Raw genomic sequence first — 15756 nt, 5'->3', positions numbered from 1 at the left:
AATTGTCAAACCGACAAAAAACTGTTCAAACTTTTAATGTTATGGAAAGTCATCTAAAACTCACTTTTGTGCTGTTTAATGATGGCACTTCATCACGTTCCTTCATAAATATTTCGCTTGTGAAATGGTAGTGCTCAAGATCGATATTACTCAATGGATAAAAACCGCACCGTCATCCACCGCAGTCATTACTCTTTTCTTTCAATTTTCTCTTTCGAACCGTAAACTGATTTTATTTCTCTAATGGTTGTTACGTTATGACTGTTTTCTATCAATTTTCTTATTATTTTATTGTTGTTGGTTGCTTGTTGTCCCCCATTTGCAAGGGATTTTTTCTGCTAATTATTGTTGCTTGAAATATCTAAAATAGGAATTTGAGTTTTGAATGTTTTTCTCTCTTTTTTTGCTGTCACATTTCAACGTGCCGTTGAAATTATAATTTAACTAGAAAATGCCACGCACTTAGGCCACGGTTTTGCTGTTTTTGTTTTTTGTCTTCTCACACACAAAATCACAATTAATTTAACAAACAGAACGATTGTGACTAAAACCAATTTTTGGCTTTGCAATTTTACCATTCTGTCGGATTCCATTTTCGTTTGACGCAGGCGAATCCATCACTTTCAGTCAAACAAAAACGAAAGAGGAAACTTTCATCAGCTGCCCTGTAATGTGAGAGAAAAATAAAATCAATCCCATTTGTGCCGGGTAGCTACACTTACCGAATCCTGCTTAATTTCGACAAGCACCCATGTGTAAAGAATCTTCTTTTCTAAGTAGTGGATTTTATATTCGAGTGAATTTAAACCTTCCACGTCGTATTTTTTGGCTCCGGTTACCAACTTCTCGTATCTAGAACAATGAATGAACCGACGGATTAGTTGTGGAAACGGTCCTGTTGAATTAAAATCTATAATTCTAAACGGTGGCGGGACATTTCCACACCGTCAATATCGTCAGGAACAATATTATCGTTTTTTAGACGATACTATCGTCCAAAAAAACGATATTATCGTCCAAAAAATTTTCATCCAGGACGATAATATCGTCTAAATTGAAAAATTCTAAAATATTGTCTTTCTTGTCGATATTATCGTTCAAAAAACGATATTATCGTTTTCTGGACGATATTACCGTTCTAGAAAATCTAATGGATATTTTCGTTTTCTGTACGATAATATCGTCCAAAACGATAATATCGTCCAGGAAGATACTATCGTTTAAAAAAACGATAATATCGCCCAGGACGATATTATCGTTTAGTTTTGGGTGGTAATATTGTCCAGGACTCAATTTTACTCAGAGGTGCAGCAAGAACCGAATTCTCTTCCAAAATATCGAAAAACAATTGTCAGAGGAAATCACCTACACATCAGTGTTTAAAAAAGGCGTTTAGTTCGTCCCTAAATAATTCATCTTTTTACGAAATGAATACCAACTTTGATTGTACATAAAAAGCGTTTGCAAAAGCGGAGGGCCGCAATGCGAGCCGGGCGCCGGAACGGTATCGGAAGTTAGGAGTTATTTTTTTTTCTTGCATCGTCTCATAATTAGTCTGTGTAATTTTTCTATATAAAATTTAAATTTACTGAACCAAGTGAACCAATTTTTAGACCCGTACGAAGTACTGGGGTCTTATAGGTTTACGCATACGTTTGAAACACGTCGAATTGGACTCCCTGAGTAAGGGGAAACCTATTGTGGTTGTCTAGAGATGCCAAATCCGCGAAAAAAAAATGTCCGTCTGTCTGTCCGTCTGCCTGTCTGCACGATAACTTGAGTAAAACGCATCCGATTTTGAAAATTCTTTTTTTTCTCGTTTGGTAATGTCAAAAGACAGGCTAAGTTCGAAGATGAGTGATTTTGGATCGACCCCTCCTGAGCTGGGGCCCAATAAGTGCTTTACGGTTTCCCGAAGATATCTCCGGACATTTAAACGTTAAACTTGTAAGTGATACGTCAAATAAAAGGTATTTACAATACCGATCGACAACAAAAAAGTTTATGGAAATCGGATGACCGACTCGTGAGTTAGACCCCTTGGTGTGGAACAGGCACAGGGCGGCAAGCAGTTTTTGCTTGTAGGTCGGCCAAATTTGAACATATTTCGTCTGTTTTAGCTTTATTAGATAGGTATTGACCGTACCAGTTAGGGAAAAAATTTTATGAAATTATGTTCTCCGGAGCGTGAGCTAGGTCTCTTGGAGTGAGCTCTTATCTGGCTACTCGGAAGTACAGTGAACGTGGTGTATTTTGACAATATCTCGAGTAAATTTTGACCGAATTTCATGAATTTTTTTTTGTTTGAAAGGTATTAACGAATGTAAAGCGTCGGTACTATTTCCGGTCTTCTAACAAAATGGCTGCCGGCGGCCATATTGGATTTTAGTAAAACGATATAAAGTGGGAAAATGATGCTTAGAGAGTTTCTGTTAACATGGAAATAATGTGTTAAGTGTGAGGGGTTTCAGGGATTCCATATATGGACATCTATATATACCTATATACAGCTATATTGAACTATATACAGGCATATAGAGCTATATAATAGCATATATTTATCTGTGAAATGTTTATTTATAGTGAAATATAGGTAAATATAGCGGTATATGGCTGTTTAAATAGGAATTTATGAAATTTGACTTCGTACGGGGCTGTCTATATTGCCTCCGGCAATTTAGTTGTATATGATAACAAGGCAAAGAGTGGATAATGGAAGTGATTTAAAAGGAAGAATAGTTTTTCAGCAGAGAAGAAAATGAAGTAAGAAAAATGAAGAGTTTCACATTAAAGGCTTTTGATACGAATAGGTGTTTCGTACGGGTCGGCGTTAGCTATGTTTAATATATATTTGCCGTCTATAAAAAGGTGTTTATCTACAAGATTTTGTGTTTCGTCTTCAACAACCATCCAGAACGATAATATCGCCCAGGACGATATTATCGTCTAGAATTTTTATTTTAAATAAATTAAAAACGATATTATAGTCCTGGACGATATTATCATCTCAAATTTTAAAATATAAATTTATTAAAAACGATATTATCCAGAACGACCAGGACTATCCAGAACGATATTATCGTCCCAAAAATTATCGCACAGGACGATAATATCGTCCAAAATAACGATAAATTTGTTCAGAAAAAGAAAATAACGATAATATCGTCCAGCGGATATTTTCATCCAGGACGATATTATCATTTTTTGAACGATAATATCGTTTTTTAGACGATAGTATCATAAAAAAAACGATAGTATCGTCCAAAAAAAAAAACGATATTATCGTTTAAAAACGATATTATCGTTTTTTTAAACGATGATATCGTCAAGAAAACGATAATATCGTCCTGAAAATATTTTAAAATTTATAATTTTAGACAATATTATCGTCCTGGATGAAATTTTTTTGGACGATAATATCGTTTTTTAGACGATAGTATCGTCTAAAAAACGATACTATCGTTTTTTGGACAATACTATCGTCTAAAAAACGATACTATCGTCTAAAAAACGATACTTTCGTCCAAAAAACGATAATATCGTTCCTGACGATATTGACCGTGTAGTTATGTCGCCTCATCTTCTAAACATTTGAATGAATGGTGGCGTTACGATCGCTTCTAGAGTCGATTGTACTACTAATTCAAAGTAGTCAGTCGTGACGCAGCTAAGTTTTAAAGCATCACTCCATCGCTCCACTTATTTAACACAAGATAGGCGGAGATTACCGAGCTCCTAATTAACCGTATAACACTCACCTCTTAGGATTCGCCTTCTCCTTCCGATGGTTCAGCATCGTATACCTTGCGATATTTATTGGATACCGTGCAATGTGGAAACCCACATGCTTCAATCTGAAAACGAAAATGCGATGACATCGTGGCCAAATTAGGCGATTAAGAATGTCTGTCCCATACCGATTACTCATATCATCATCTTCACCACCCCAGCCCCAAAACCCATTGGAGAATCCGTTCACTTTTTGGAACTGTTTCTTTGTCATAGCCGAGACACCACCGAAAATGGAACTGTATGGCAATCTGAAAGTATTCCGTGTGCCGCGATTAAATTTCCGTCAAAACTGACCCTCGAAAAAAAAACAACTTACTTAAATCCCATGGTGTCCACGGCCACCGACATGTGCCTCGGCTGATCGGGGCAATTATATAAATTCCTATCGTCCATCGGAAGTAAATCAATGTCATGGAATATGAAGCAATCCCAGTCGGCCAGTTTTTGTGCTTCGACGAAACCAACATTCATCAAAGCTGCCCGATTGAACAGTCCGCCATCGCTGACCTGTTCAATCAAAAATATTCCATATTCGATCTGCTGTTTCATCAGGAACGGATGAATGTTGGCGAGAAAAATGGGCAGATGTTGAGGTCGATCGCGGTACGGAATTATGATTGCAACGCGATCCTTTGCTTTACACTCCTTCGGTTTGTACCAGCCACCAGGCAGCAATTTTCGAATGAAGCGAGATTCAATAATTTTCATATTTTCGAGTGTTGTGTTCACTTCGATGCTTCCAACTGAAAATGGATAAATGGATGTAATCGGATTGCGTTTCAGTGCCACCTGTCATATCGTTACCTAAATCTGGTGGAATTGGAGGACAGTGGTTCAGACCAAGCGTTGACATTATCTTCTGCACGAACTGAGACTTTGTCGAATTGTCGACACTATCCAAATTGTCAGTGCTTGCTCTCGAAGTCATGGCGGACATTTCAAGTGATTCATTTGACTTAGAACTATTCAACTTAACTAATGAGATATCGCTCTCTAATATCACTTTGTTTTTTGCATCGTTTAGATTGGAAGTATTGGTTGTAGAGAATGTTGCACTGTCGCTGCTATGTGCGACATTAGTGGTGTTGTCGGTCGAATGACTGCTGTTTGTCGTCGACCGATGAGTGAAATGTGAAATTGAGAAACTTGATCGTGTTCGTTTCGGCCATTGCTGTGCGAAACTGAAATTTCCGAGACATTTTATTTGCAGAAACTATTCAAATTGAGAGCAGCTCGTCCACCCTATATATGTACCTTCCATGTGCTGATGACATTGATGCTGGTGTTGTATTTGATTCGAGCCGGTAATTGTACAGATTTAACAGCACCAGCAATGTGCCGGCCAGCAGCGCAGCCTTGATGAAGTACGAGCGACCACAATTAGCCATCGGAAATTTAAAATGATCCGGTCCATTAGATTGACCTTTCAACACAGCATTATTTTGTGGATGTTTTCGCGGGAAGGAACATTTAAGTAATCGAGCCACCTGGATCGGCACGAGAAAGATGAATTTGTTTAAAGGAAAATGTCTAATGTTGTCAATGACAATGTAGGCGTGTTAAAGACAAATATCTTCTTAGGTAAACGATCGTCAGTCCACTTCAAATGGAGAGCAGATCGTTTCAATTGTAATGCTATTTGGCCTAACACAGCGTATTGTAACATTCATTGTCACAAATGGAATGTTTGATTGTCACGATTTGAGCGAAAGAAACATTTGAAGTATTCCCAACGAACGGTTACTCTACCATAGCTAACATACCACACTAAGTGAACGTAATTTTTGTGAACCTTATCAGAGACAAGTTTTTAATAGAATACAGGTCGTATTCAATCGAGGTCAAGCACAAAAATTTTATATTGAAAAGTGGCTGTACGAACGTGTCAATGTAAAAAAATGTATTTGTTGTTTGTCGATGGAATCAATTGTAGCCGCATATTATTGCACTATATGCCTGATTTGAAAATTTTAAACGCACCGCATCATAACTTTTCACGTTCAAAATATTGGTTTAGTCCACATAGAAATGCATATGGAACGAGTGGAACGAAGGAATAAAGCGAAAAACGAATGAGAACGTAAAAACTTAAAATGCGGTACGTTTATGTTGCCATCACATGCCGAAGACTCAACAGTAAAATATATGTCCTTCACATGAGGCCACCGTTATTTAACGCGTTCAACTATTGATTTAGTGAAGACATGTAATTAAGAGTGATATCACCAAATCTTCAGGTGATTAGTTTTCCAATCGAACCAATATTTGCTACGTGACAGAAGTTTGGAAAAACGATATGATCAAGTGGGAGCGAACGGTTTTCCAAACTCCTATCACATAGCAAATATTGGTCCGAATGAAAAACTAATTACTGTTCCGGAGTCCTGAGGTCATCTGCGCATACGCTAACACTTTTTTTGACTAAAATCCTCCGAGAAAAATTTAATAATTTTTCACTCGAATTACTAACACTGGATATGATATATTCGTGGCATAGCGACGCGTTTTTAGACCCGTACGAAGTACTGGGGTTTTATAGGTTTACGCATACGTTTGTAACACGTCGAATTGGACTCCCTGAGTAAGGGGAAACCTATTGTGGTTGTCCAGAGATGCCAAATCAGCAAGAAAAAAAATGTCCGTCCGTCCGTCTGTCTGTCCGTCTGTCTGTCTGCACGATAACTTGAGTAAAACGCATCCGATTTTGAAAATTCTTTTTTTTCCCGTTTGGTAATGTCAAAAGACAGGCTAAGTTCGAAGATGAGTGATTTTAGATCGACCCCTCCCGAGCTGTGGCCCAATAAGTGCTTTACGGTTTTTCGAAGATATCTCCGGACATTTAAACGTTAAACTTGTAAGTGATACGTCAAATAAAAGGTACTTACAATACCGATCGACAAAAAAAAAGTTTATGGAAATCGGATGACCGACTTGTGAGTTAAACCCCTTGGTGTGAAACAGGCACAGGGCGGCAAGCAGTTTTTGCTTGTAGGTCGGCCACATTTGAACATATTTCGTCTGTTTTAGCTTTATTAGACAGGTATTGACCGTTCCAATCAGGGAAAAAAATTTTTATGAAATTATGTTCTCCGGAGCGTGAGCTAGGTCTCTTGGAGTGAGCTCTTATCTGGCTACTCGGCCTTACAGTGAACGTGGAGTATTTTGTCAATATCTCGAGTAAATTTTGACCGAATTTCATGAATTTTTTTTGTTTGAAAGGTATTAACGAATGTAAAGCGTCGGTACTATTTCCGGTCTCCTAACAAAATGGCTGCCGGCGGCCATATTGGATTTTAATAAAAGTGATATATATTGGGAAAAATGATGCTTAGAGAGTTTCTGTTAACATGGAAATAATGTGTTAAGTGTGAGGGGTTTCAGGGATTCCATATATGGACATCTATATATACCTATATACAGCTATATTGAGCTATATACAGGCATATAGCATATATTCCTCTGTGAAATGTTTATTTACAGTGAAATATAGGTAAATATAGCGGTATATAGCTGTTTAAATAGGAATTTATGAAAGTTGACTTCGTACGGGGCTGTCTATATTGCCTCCGGCAATTTAATTGTATATGATAACAAGGCAAAGAGTGGATAATGTAAGTGATTTAAAAGGAAGAATAGTTTTTCAGCAGAGAAGAAAATGAAGTAAGAGAAATGAAGAGTTTCACATTAAAAGCTTTTGATACGAATAGGTGTTTCGTACGGGTCGGCGTTAGCTATGTTTGTATTGATAACGTAAAAGAATAGTTGACGATAAAAAATGACTGCTATAGTACCGTTCCAGATGCTGTTCCAGCTGTAGTGCCCCCGGAAAGAAGGAAAAAATCTGCATTTTGGCACCAACTTTTTTTCCAACACTTCTGTGGGCTTGCAGCACAAAAGTACGGGGTTCATTTATATGTGGAACGATAGTGGGTGAGGCCAGCTACAACACCCCATACTCAGTTTCGTGGAACATCGAAGCTGCAGAGAAGGCGGACTCTCCGATCATTCACTACATTTTTAGTCGTTACTCTTGTGGATCTACTCGCACCAAGCGGTGCATATACTCTACCTGTAGGTCTTTTCAAGGCCGACATTCGTACAACATCACAACAATTTAAAACAATTTTTTCTTGAGTTATTGTCGAAAAACTGTTTTCGGTACCCTCTGGCATGTCTTCACTTTTGAGCGCTTTTCAAAGAAAACAATTTTTTTAAGAAAAAGTGAAAGATGCGTGTTTCCTAGAATTGAAAGACGAATCCAACGAGCTATCACTCATTAAAATCGGAGACCGCTTGTTCCCTAATCACATGAAGATTTGGCGATATCACTCTTAAGACGCACACCTCGTCACACCACCCACTTTCATGGACAGAGCGTACAATAACTTGGCGCTCATGTTTCCGCTAATTAGTTTCGGAAGTCCTTGTCACAAATGTAATGAATGAATAGCCAATTTCTGAGATGACTTAGGAACATCAGAATGAATCGGTTTCGGTATAGAGACTTACTGTTTCGAAAAGATCGACCAAAGAGTCGGAAATAGTCGAATTATAGCAGGCAGGGCTGGACCCTGGACTGGCTACAAAAAGCAGCCAAGGGCGCTGTTAGCCAAACAACTTTCGAAAGGACCGAAAGATTGAATTTTTCATACAAAAGTCCCATCGGGCGATGTCAGGTAGCCCAGAATTGTCAGTTCGGGTTTGATTTTCAGAAAAAACAAAGTCAGATGGACATACCAATTACGAGCCCTCTATACACTGTTTATAGACCTAGACGAGTTTCAAATTGCTTATCCTGTTTTCAGTTGCGATTTGACAAACTAAGTCAGTGAAAAACAAAAACAAAATGAAATCAACGCCAATCACGCAATTAATATGAGAAACTCACCATAAGTTTTCAGAAACGACAGAAACTTTTGACAAAATCGTTCACAGAATAGTACCAGAAATTCAAGTAAATTACTTGCGTATGGCTAACGTAAATTTAACACTCTCTTTGGCACGTTGACATTGAAATGTTTTAAGTACGACTACTATGTGTAGATAAGGTCAGGTAAGGCCACAGATCGAAGCCATAGGTTTGTTCCGAGGCCATACGAATTGTCAAATTACTGTCAAATTTCATCCATAGAGGATGACTTCATCAATATTTATATGAAAACCGATCTCTATACTATGGATGAAATCATGTTCGTTCGGCCAGTTCGTGTTTACACTTACTTGGAATAAAGTGTACGACAAATTAACAGAGGTGAGAACGGTGAGAGCCTATCGATTTTGTTTTAATGGGCCGAAGCTTTGCCTTGGGATGTAAATGACGTTATAGAGCTTATGCTTTATACTTTATATCTCGACCTTCACACACCGCAGAATATCGAAAATGGTGCATTAGTCCCAAATGACGAGCAACATTTTTATTAAAAGGTCTGTCGCACCCAAGGTTGTAAAATTTTTAGGAGTCATAAACGGGTGGCGTGGCACACCTCCATAGACCTCCATAGGTCTGTTGAATCGTACGATAAAAATGAATTTTTGACAGGCTGAAGACAACCGGATCGTGCACAGAAGCAGACATAAAACCACAATAAACAAACTCTGTTAAAACTTCAAAGTGAGCGTCTTGGCTTCTCTGTGGATGACGGTTGACATTTTCAATGACCTTGGAACAGACCTATACAATTTCGATTTCGGTGGTTTTTTTAATGGAAAACATGTGTTCCCGCGTCTCTAATGCAATGGAGCGTGATCTCCCCAAAGCTTACAACCTTGATTGCCGGACCAATTAAATATTTGAGTTTTCAACTGGTCGACTTCAACTGGAAATTTCGTTTTAAAAATTTCTTCGTTTAAGAAAACAGTTACTGGGTGTGGGGTAATCTGATGGTGTGTCAGATTCACCTCTAAGGGGCGAATCTGGCACAGTCATGACTTTTCGTTACATGTAGTTAAAGGGCGCATACTATGATCGCGTGTGCCAGATTCCCCAATGCCTATTTGTCAAGGTTTTCATATCTCCACTTTCATGAAACATGTCAGGCACAGAGTGGAAAAGGGTATTGGTTTTGCGATATGGAAAGGGACTTTGAAATAATTCCGCTAATTTACGAACGGAAGCCGGAAATTTAAGCCACACGACACTTTCAAACATCACCAGAAAGTTACCATTTAATCTGATAAACAGAACCGTCAGTCAATCCGGAACGTACAGTCACCAACAACTGAATCAATACGTTTGAATATCGAAAACCCTTTCTGAATAGCCGTTCCAAACTAATAGCTAATCGAACAGTGACTAAACTCTAACTAAGACAAAAGTATATCCAAAGTACCATATCAAATTCCACTGCACGTGTTACGTTGTGTAATCACAGATTCAAAGTTTTTGTGTTGTTTTGTTTCGAAATTTGTTTGTTCGTTGTCAATTACTGACAAATTACATTCGTTATTGTTAAACCAATATTTACTTTAAAAATGAAAGTTACGCACGAACCCAATGATTTATATCCCATTATTGTGTACATTGTAGTATCGTGTCCTCTCATACCCTTTTCATTGAACTTTAACTTGTGTGTGGAGAACAAAAATATTTATCCAGTTCGAACACGATAATTATTGCGGTACGGACAAAACATAGCACTGAACCAAGCACTAGAACAGACGCCACAAGTATAAATTTAATGAGAGCTCTAAAGTGGCACTTTAGAATGTAGACAATAGGCACAGCTCTGAATTGACAAGTGTCAAATTTGGAGGCTTTAGTGATACGAGCTACCGCTTAGGATTGTTTGTATTGTATGTTTAAACTCATACAACGAAAGCAAGTTATCTATTTGTATAACAGAAACGCAGTGCCTACTGTGATTTCATCAGCCTCCGAATATTTTCTATGTTCGTGCTAGTAGCAGTGCTGTGCAATAGGTCAGTTCAAACAGATTTATAGAAATTCGCACAAATTGTCAAATATTATTCTTTAACACTTTGCTGAATAATGCTCTCGCTGGAACTTTAGACACCCTGGAAAGCAGTAAAGGAGTCGGGGGTTACCTCCAAATAAAATTTAAAAAATTTTAATTTGATTTTTGATTTTTAAAAATTCCACGACTTCTTTACTGACTTCCAAGGGTGCCTAAAGTCGACAAGTCACAGCAACCGGCAAAGTGTAAAACACTTAGATGAAACGTATCGAAACCAAAATACTGTCAACATCTAGAGCATGTGTGTCCAAAATGTAGTATACACCGGCAACTCTCATCTTTTATAATGACAAAATAGTATGCAACCAGGTTCCTCTTGGAAAATCTGTTCCACTGCTTGGTAGCAGATGCTATGGACAAAACCATTTTATTTTCGATAATTTTCTCGAAATCGACAGCTAATAGGAAATCGATTTCCAGCTAATTACACTTTCCATAGCCTAATCGGAATAAATGATCGGGTATATGTTGTTCGCGCGTTTCAATTTCAATTATTTATCGAAATTAACTTTGAGATTAGAATCACTCAATGGTATGTTGAGCATCTGGTATTTTAATTCATCAAACTGTTACGATAAATCCTTCGAGTGGACATTGGATACAACGATAAAACCGAAACGATTTGATGGTTTCGACGGAACAAAACAATTTGAGTAGGTCAGACAATCAAACTGTGTTATCAATCAATTAATGTATTTCATTGTGTCCACTTTTCGAATGTACATATGCGAGATATATACCTATGTGTTTATATATATAGACATCGCCATTATATTGCAGTGGAAAATAATATAATACATCGGAATGCACCAAATTTGCGCATATATTTGGGCTTATGTAACTTTCGTTACATTTTTTTTGATGTGGAAAATCGAAATATTTTCTAATGGAAATACGAATAATTTGCCGACCAATTGACCGCTTGAAATGATAAAATATAAAAAGTTCTTACCGATTTTATCAGTATGTCAGCCTGACCAAGTGTATTAGAACCAATACGCACTGTGTTGTACTTTCAATCAATTAATATCTTCCAACAAATTTTACTCGTTTTCAATCATTTTAACGACGACAACTGATCAAACAATACCAAATACGTCGTATTATCACACGTTTAACGATCTTCATCACACATAAATTAGACTTAATGAAAATAATAAATGTTTTGGTGGAGTATTGAAATGAAAGTACGTCAAGCTCGTACTGTGTACAGTGTACACGACTAAAGAATCATTTAATGATGATGGCTAAACTTCAAAACGGACCATCATGATTTGAGAGAGAGAATATTGTAACCACTTCTCGCTCAATTTTAGTTCGTTCACTTTTTGTTAAAGTTGTGTTGTGCCGTCTGGGCCGTCTGTCATGCTGTTTTATTTGATTTTTAACTTCTGGAGCGCACTTATGGCGTGAATTGTAGTAAAAAAGATATCGTTTGGTGCTTCGGTCATGTATTATTATGCCACTTAAATAGGTCGGATGAAAAATTTTGGGAAAACTTTGGATAGGTCACGCGGATCAGATACGTGGTTAACACCAATGAACGTCAACACCAAGGCTGTATACTTTGGGGAGGTCACGCAGATCGCCATTTTATTAGATACGCGGGAACACACCTTTTCCATACAAACAAATTCACCAAAATTGAATTTGTATGGCGTGGTGAATTTTTTGTATGAAACGTGGTGTGTAACCCGCGTATCTGCATCTGCGTGACCTCCCCAAAGTATACAGCCTTGCGTCAACACAAGTGAGAGGTGAGTTTGTTTATATGAAATCGCTATGTCCTCCGGTTTGTATGAATAGACCATACCTGGTTTATAGTTTCATTGGTTGACACATTTGATGATTTTACATATTGAAAAATTCACCGCATCATCACTGCGACGATTATCATCATGAGTTGTGAATTTTTGTATCAAAATCCGCCATATTATCGTCAAGTGTGGTGTGTCACGAGCGTATTTGTATCTGCGCGACCTTCCAAACTGTATACATCCCTAACTGTTCCCGCGTATCTAATAAAATGTCAATCTGCCTGACCTAGGTCTCCAAAGTTTACAGCTTTGTGAATCATGTGTACCCGGGAAAAATGGTGACAAAATGTATGGTGAAAATTTGATGTTATTTTTCAAGCATTTCTACGATCTTCGTACCCGTCTTTTTGAAAAGTTACAATAAAAAGACACAAAATGTTTCAAGCACAAAATCCTTTCATTTTTATTTTTCGTTCGAATTATCACAATTGTTACGCTCAAAATCAACGAAAATCTTAGTGAATCAAAACTTATGATGTTACATAATTGACTACTTACATACGTTACATTACCCTTTGTCATTGAAGTAGGTTAAAACACGTCATAATAATTACCGTGGAAAGTCCAGCAACAACTGAAACAGAAGAGTTATCTTGAGCAGCACATTCCGCTTCATGGGCTAGCCTAAGTCGTGTCACGGCAGCTGTTGCTTCTATAGCACCAGAACATGTGGGGTTAGCTGTAATAGCTCTTGCGGTGCAATTCAATAAAAGAAGGCCCATCACACACGCGTCTGCACCGTCACCTGGATTAGCTGCTGATATACAAAGGTCTACGTGAAGACTCGCGTCAGGACAGTTTGTTAAACTGTTTTACAAAGAAAGTAATAATTTTATGAGAAATTGATATTGTTTTAATAGAATGAACGGCTCCATAGCACTCTAGCCTCCAAAAATGCATAGTCTAGTATAGTCTACCATGATTCCATTAGAATCCAAATTTTGTTCAATGTTAGTGCTTGTAAGCTAGATCGCTATGACAGTTTTCATTTACAATTCATCAACAATGGCCAAATCTTCCAATGATTTCGGTGATTTTAATACCGATGACAGAGTTGATATAGATGTGGCAGATCCACCAACAGCCGCAATTGTCCCAAATGACACGAGAATGACAAAAACGACCGACTTCATTGTATAAAAATGTATGATTGCAGTTGACAATTTTCGGTAAACTAATGACATCGATGAAGATCAACCATATTTATCATTTTGTGGTATCGCTGTTGGCCGTGGAGTTAACTTTATCTTTTGTTGTTTATTTTCGGACCGATTACTAATGTGATAATCGGTCGAAATTTCGCGTTGATATTTATCAGACACCTTTGTAATCAGACGGAAAAATCGATAAAAAAAATATTTGTTTATCATCGAAATTTCATAGAATGGACGAAAATTTCCGAAGCAATAGGAAACCTCCATTGACCTGAAGAGGCGCCACAATTGTTATCAGTAAATTATTTGCTCTTACTTTTCTGGTGAAATAACGTCTCTCTGGTAAAGAGCGTTGATTCGAGCAATAGATCTCTTCGTTTGGTGAAACTGATGACGGAAACGTGAGGAATGGTGGGGAAAAGTGTGCAAACTAATTGAAACCAACGTCACAATTTCACATGGTAATGAATAAGTGAGTGCGTCCAATTCTTTGAAATGAATGTAAATGAACTAAATACGGGAAATTCCCTTAGAAGCAAAGTTGGTTGTCATTAGTTTGCACACAAAACCGAACCGTCGATAGACTGTTATGATCAGAGCGAGAAAACCGAAGACTACTTATTAAAACTTGCCTTGGGGTACTTGTCAAAGTATTTGCTTCTCTTTCAACGAGGTACGTTGAGAGCGAGAGGATAGAAGACCAGTTTATTTTAACTTGCCTTGGGATACTTGTCAAAATATCTTCTTCTCTTTCAACGTGGTACGTTGAGAGCGAGAGGACAGAAGACCAGTTCATTTTAACTTGCCTTGGGGTACTTGTCAAAATATCTTCTTCTCTTTCATCTATCTTCTTCTCTTTCATCATAACACTCTATCGGGGTAGGGTAATCTCGCACACCACACAAATTCATGGTGTGCGAGATTCACATCTAAGTGGTGAATCTCGCACAGTCATGACTTTTCGTTACATGTCGTAAAAGGACGCATACTATGATCGCGTGTGCGAGATTCCCCGACACCACTCTATCGTCACGCCAGCGGTCATTTTAGTGATCTATAGTTTTCAATACTGTCACTGATTGACGCTCTCTGTTTTCTTTCGTTTCATAAAAAAACAATGTTTTCATGGACAACTTGATCGAAAATGTCACGCAAAGTTGGCTCACAAAAAATAAGGAGCTGTCATTAGTAAGCCATTACATTTGAGCTTTAGTTTCCAAAATTGCGCTATCTTAAAAGAGATCTTTTTCTGTGAAACTGTGAAAACATTGCTACAGTTTTCCATTGGAGGCAGTTCATATTTTTAATTTAACAAAATAGATGGAGTTGCTCCCCAAGTATAGAGTGTTATGATGAAAGAGAAAGATATATTTTGACAAGTACCCCAAGGCAAGTTATAATAAACTGGTCTTCAGTCCTCTCGCTCTCAACGTAGCACGTTGAAAGAGAAGCAAATACTTTGACAAGTACCCCAAGGCAAGTTTTAATCAAGGTTCTGAAAGAACAGGTTAAGAAGCCTCTGAGCTGATCACGATGGCGGTGACACACAAATGCGTCAACGGCTGCGAAGTTTATATGAAAAACCCAAATTGACAAAAACAAAATTCTGAATTTTCGAGAAAAATATTTTCTTTAAGTTGATTTCTCACACTATCTGTTTACAAAATTTGGTGTCACCCGCCTTCGTGGTTGTCTTAACCTGTTCTTTCAGAACTTTGGTTTTAATAACTAGTCTTCGGTTTTCTCGCTCTGATCATAACAGTCTATACAGCCTTGGATCTTTTGCCTGGTATAGAGCCTTTGATCACCTCGAAAAACGAAAAATTCTTGTACTACTGCCATATAATCATCATATCTGTTACTTGATTAATACGTTTCCACGAAAAGGTTCTGAAAGAACAGGTTAAGACAGCCACGAAGGCGGGTGACAGATTGTGTGTGAAATCAACTTGAAGAAAAGATTTTTTAGGAAAATGCAGAATTCTGTTTTTGTTAAGTTGTTCTTTTCATATTTAAACT

General features: G+C 37.7%; 1 protein-coding gene and 1 long non-coding RNA gene across 3 annotated transcripts; both read right to left on the bottom strand.

Annotated features, from left to right (window-relative positions):
- Nucleotides 1-222: 222 nt before the first annotated feature.
- Nucleotides 223-11988, bottom strand: LOC119082638 (beta-1,4-N-acetylgalactosaminyltransferase bre-4-like). 2 transcript variants are annotated; one of them, XM_037192206.1, is made up of 8 exons: nt 11719-11988; nt 5047-5279; nt 4597-4973; nt 4109-4535; nt 3918-4040; nt 3759-3854; nt 723-852; nt 223-665 (listed from the first exon to the last, which is right to left on the bottom strand). In XM_037192206.1, exons 2-8 carry the CDS (start codon nt 5178-5180, stop codon nt 657-659), a joined length of 1296 nt encoding a protein of 431 aa, XP_037048101.1. In that variant the 5' UTR covers nt 5181-5279; nt 11719-11988; the 3' UTR covers nt 223-656. The 2 variants fall into 2 exon arrangements, with proteins under 2 accessions (XP_037048101.1, XP_037048099.1); XM_037192204.1 differs by lacking the exon at nt 11719-11988 and adding an exon at nt 9955-10143.
- A 971-nt stretch (nt 11989-12959) lies between these two features.
- LOC119082639 lies at nt 12960-13777 on the bottom strand. Its single transcript, XR_005088674.1, has 2 exons — nt 13577-13777; nt 12960-13390 (listed from the first exon to the last, which is right to left on the bottom strand). It is a non-coding gene; the product is annotated as an uncharacterized LOC119082639 (long non-coding RNA).
- Between the last annotated feature and the right edge of the window lie 1979 nt (nt 13778-15756).

This window comes from Bradysia coprophila, unplaced genomic scaffold, assembly GCF_014529535.1.
Source record: "Bradysia coprophila strain Holo2 unplaced genomic scaffold, BU_Bcop_v1 contig_476, whole genome shotgun sequence".
NCBI lineage: Eukaryota > Metazoa > Arthropoda > Insecta > Diptera > Sciaridae > Bradysia > Bradysia coprophila.
This window is presented reverse-complemented; position numbering and strand designations above follow the sequence as displayed.

Bases quoted from the DNA above. Each gene is read 5' to 3' on its own strand.
- LOC119082638 (XM_037192204.1), bottom strand. The intron at 4,536-4,596 runs GTAACGATATGA...ATCCATTTTCAG, and splicing joins TCCAATTCCACCAGATTTAG to TTGGAAGCATCGAAGTGAAC. The intron at 4,041-4,108 runs GTAAGTTGTTTT...GAATACTTTCAG, and splicing joins GTGGACACCATGGGATTTAA to ATTGCCATACAGTTCCATTT.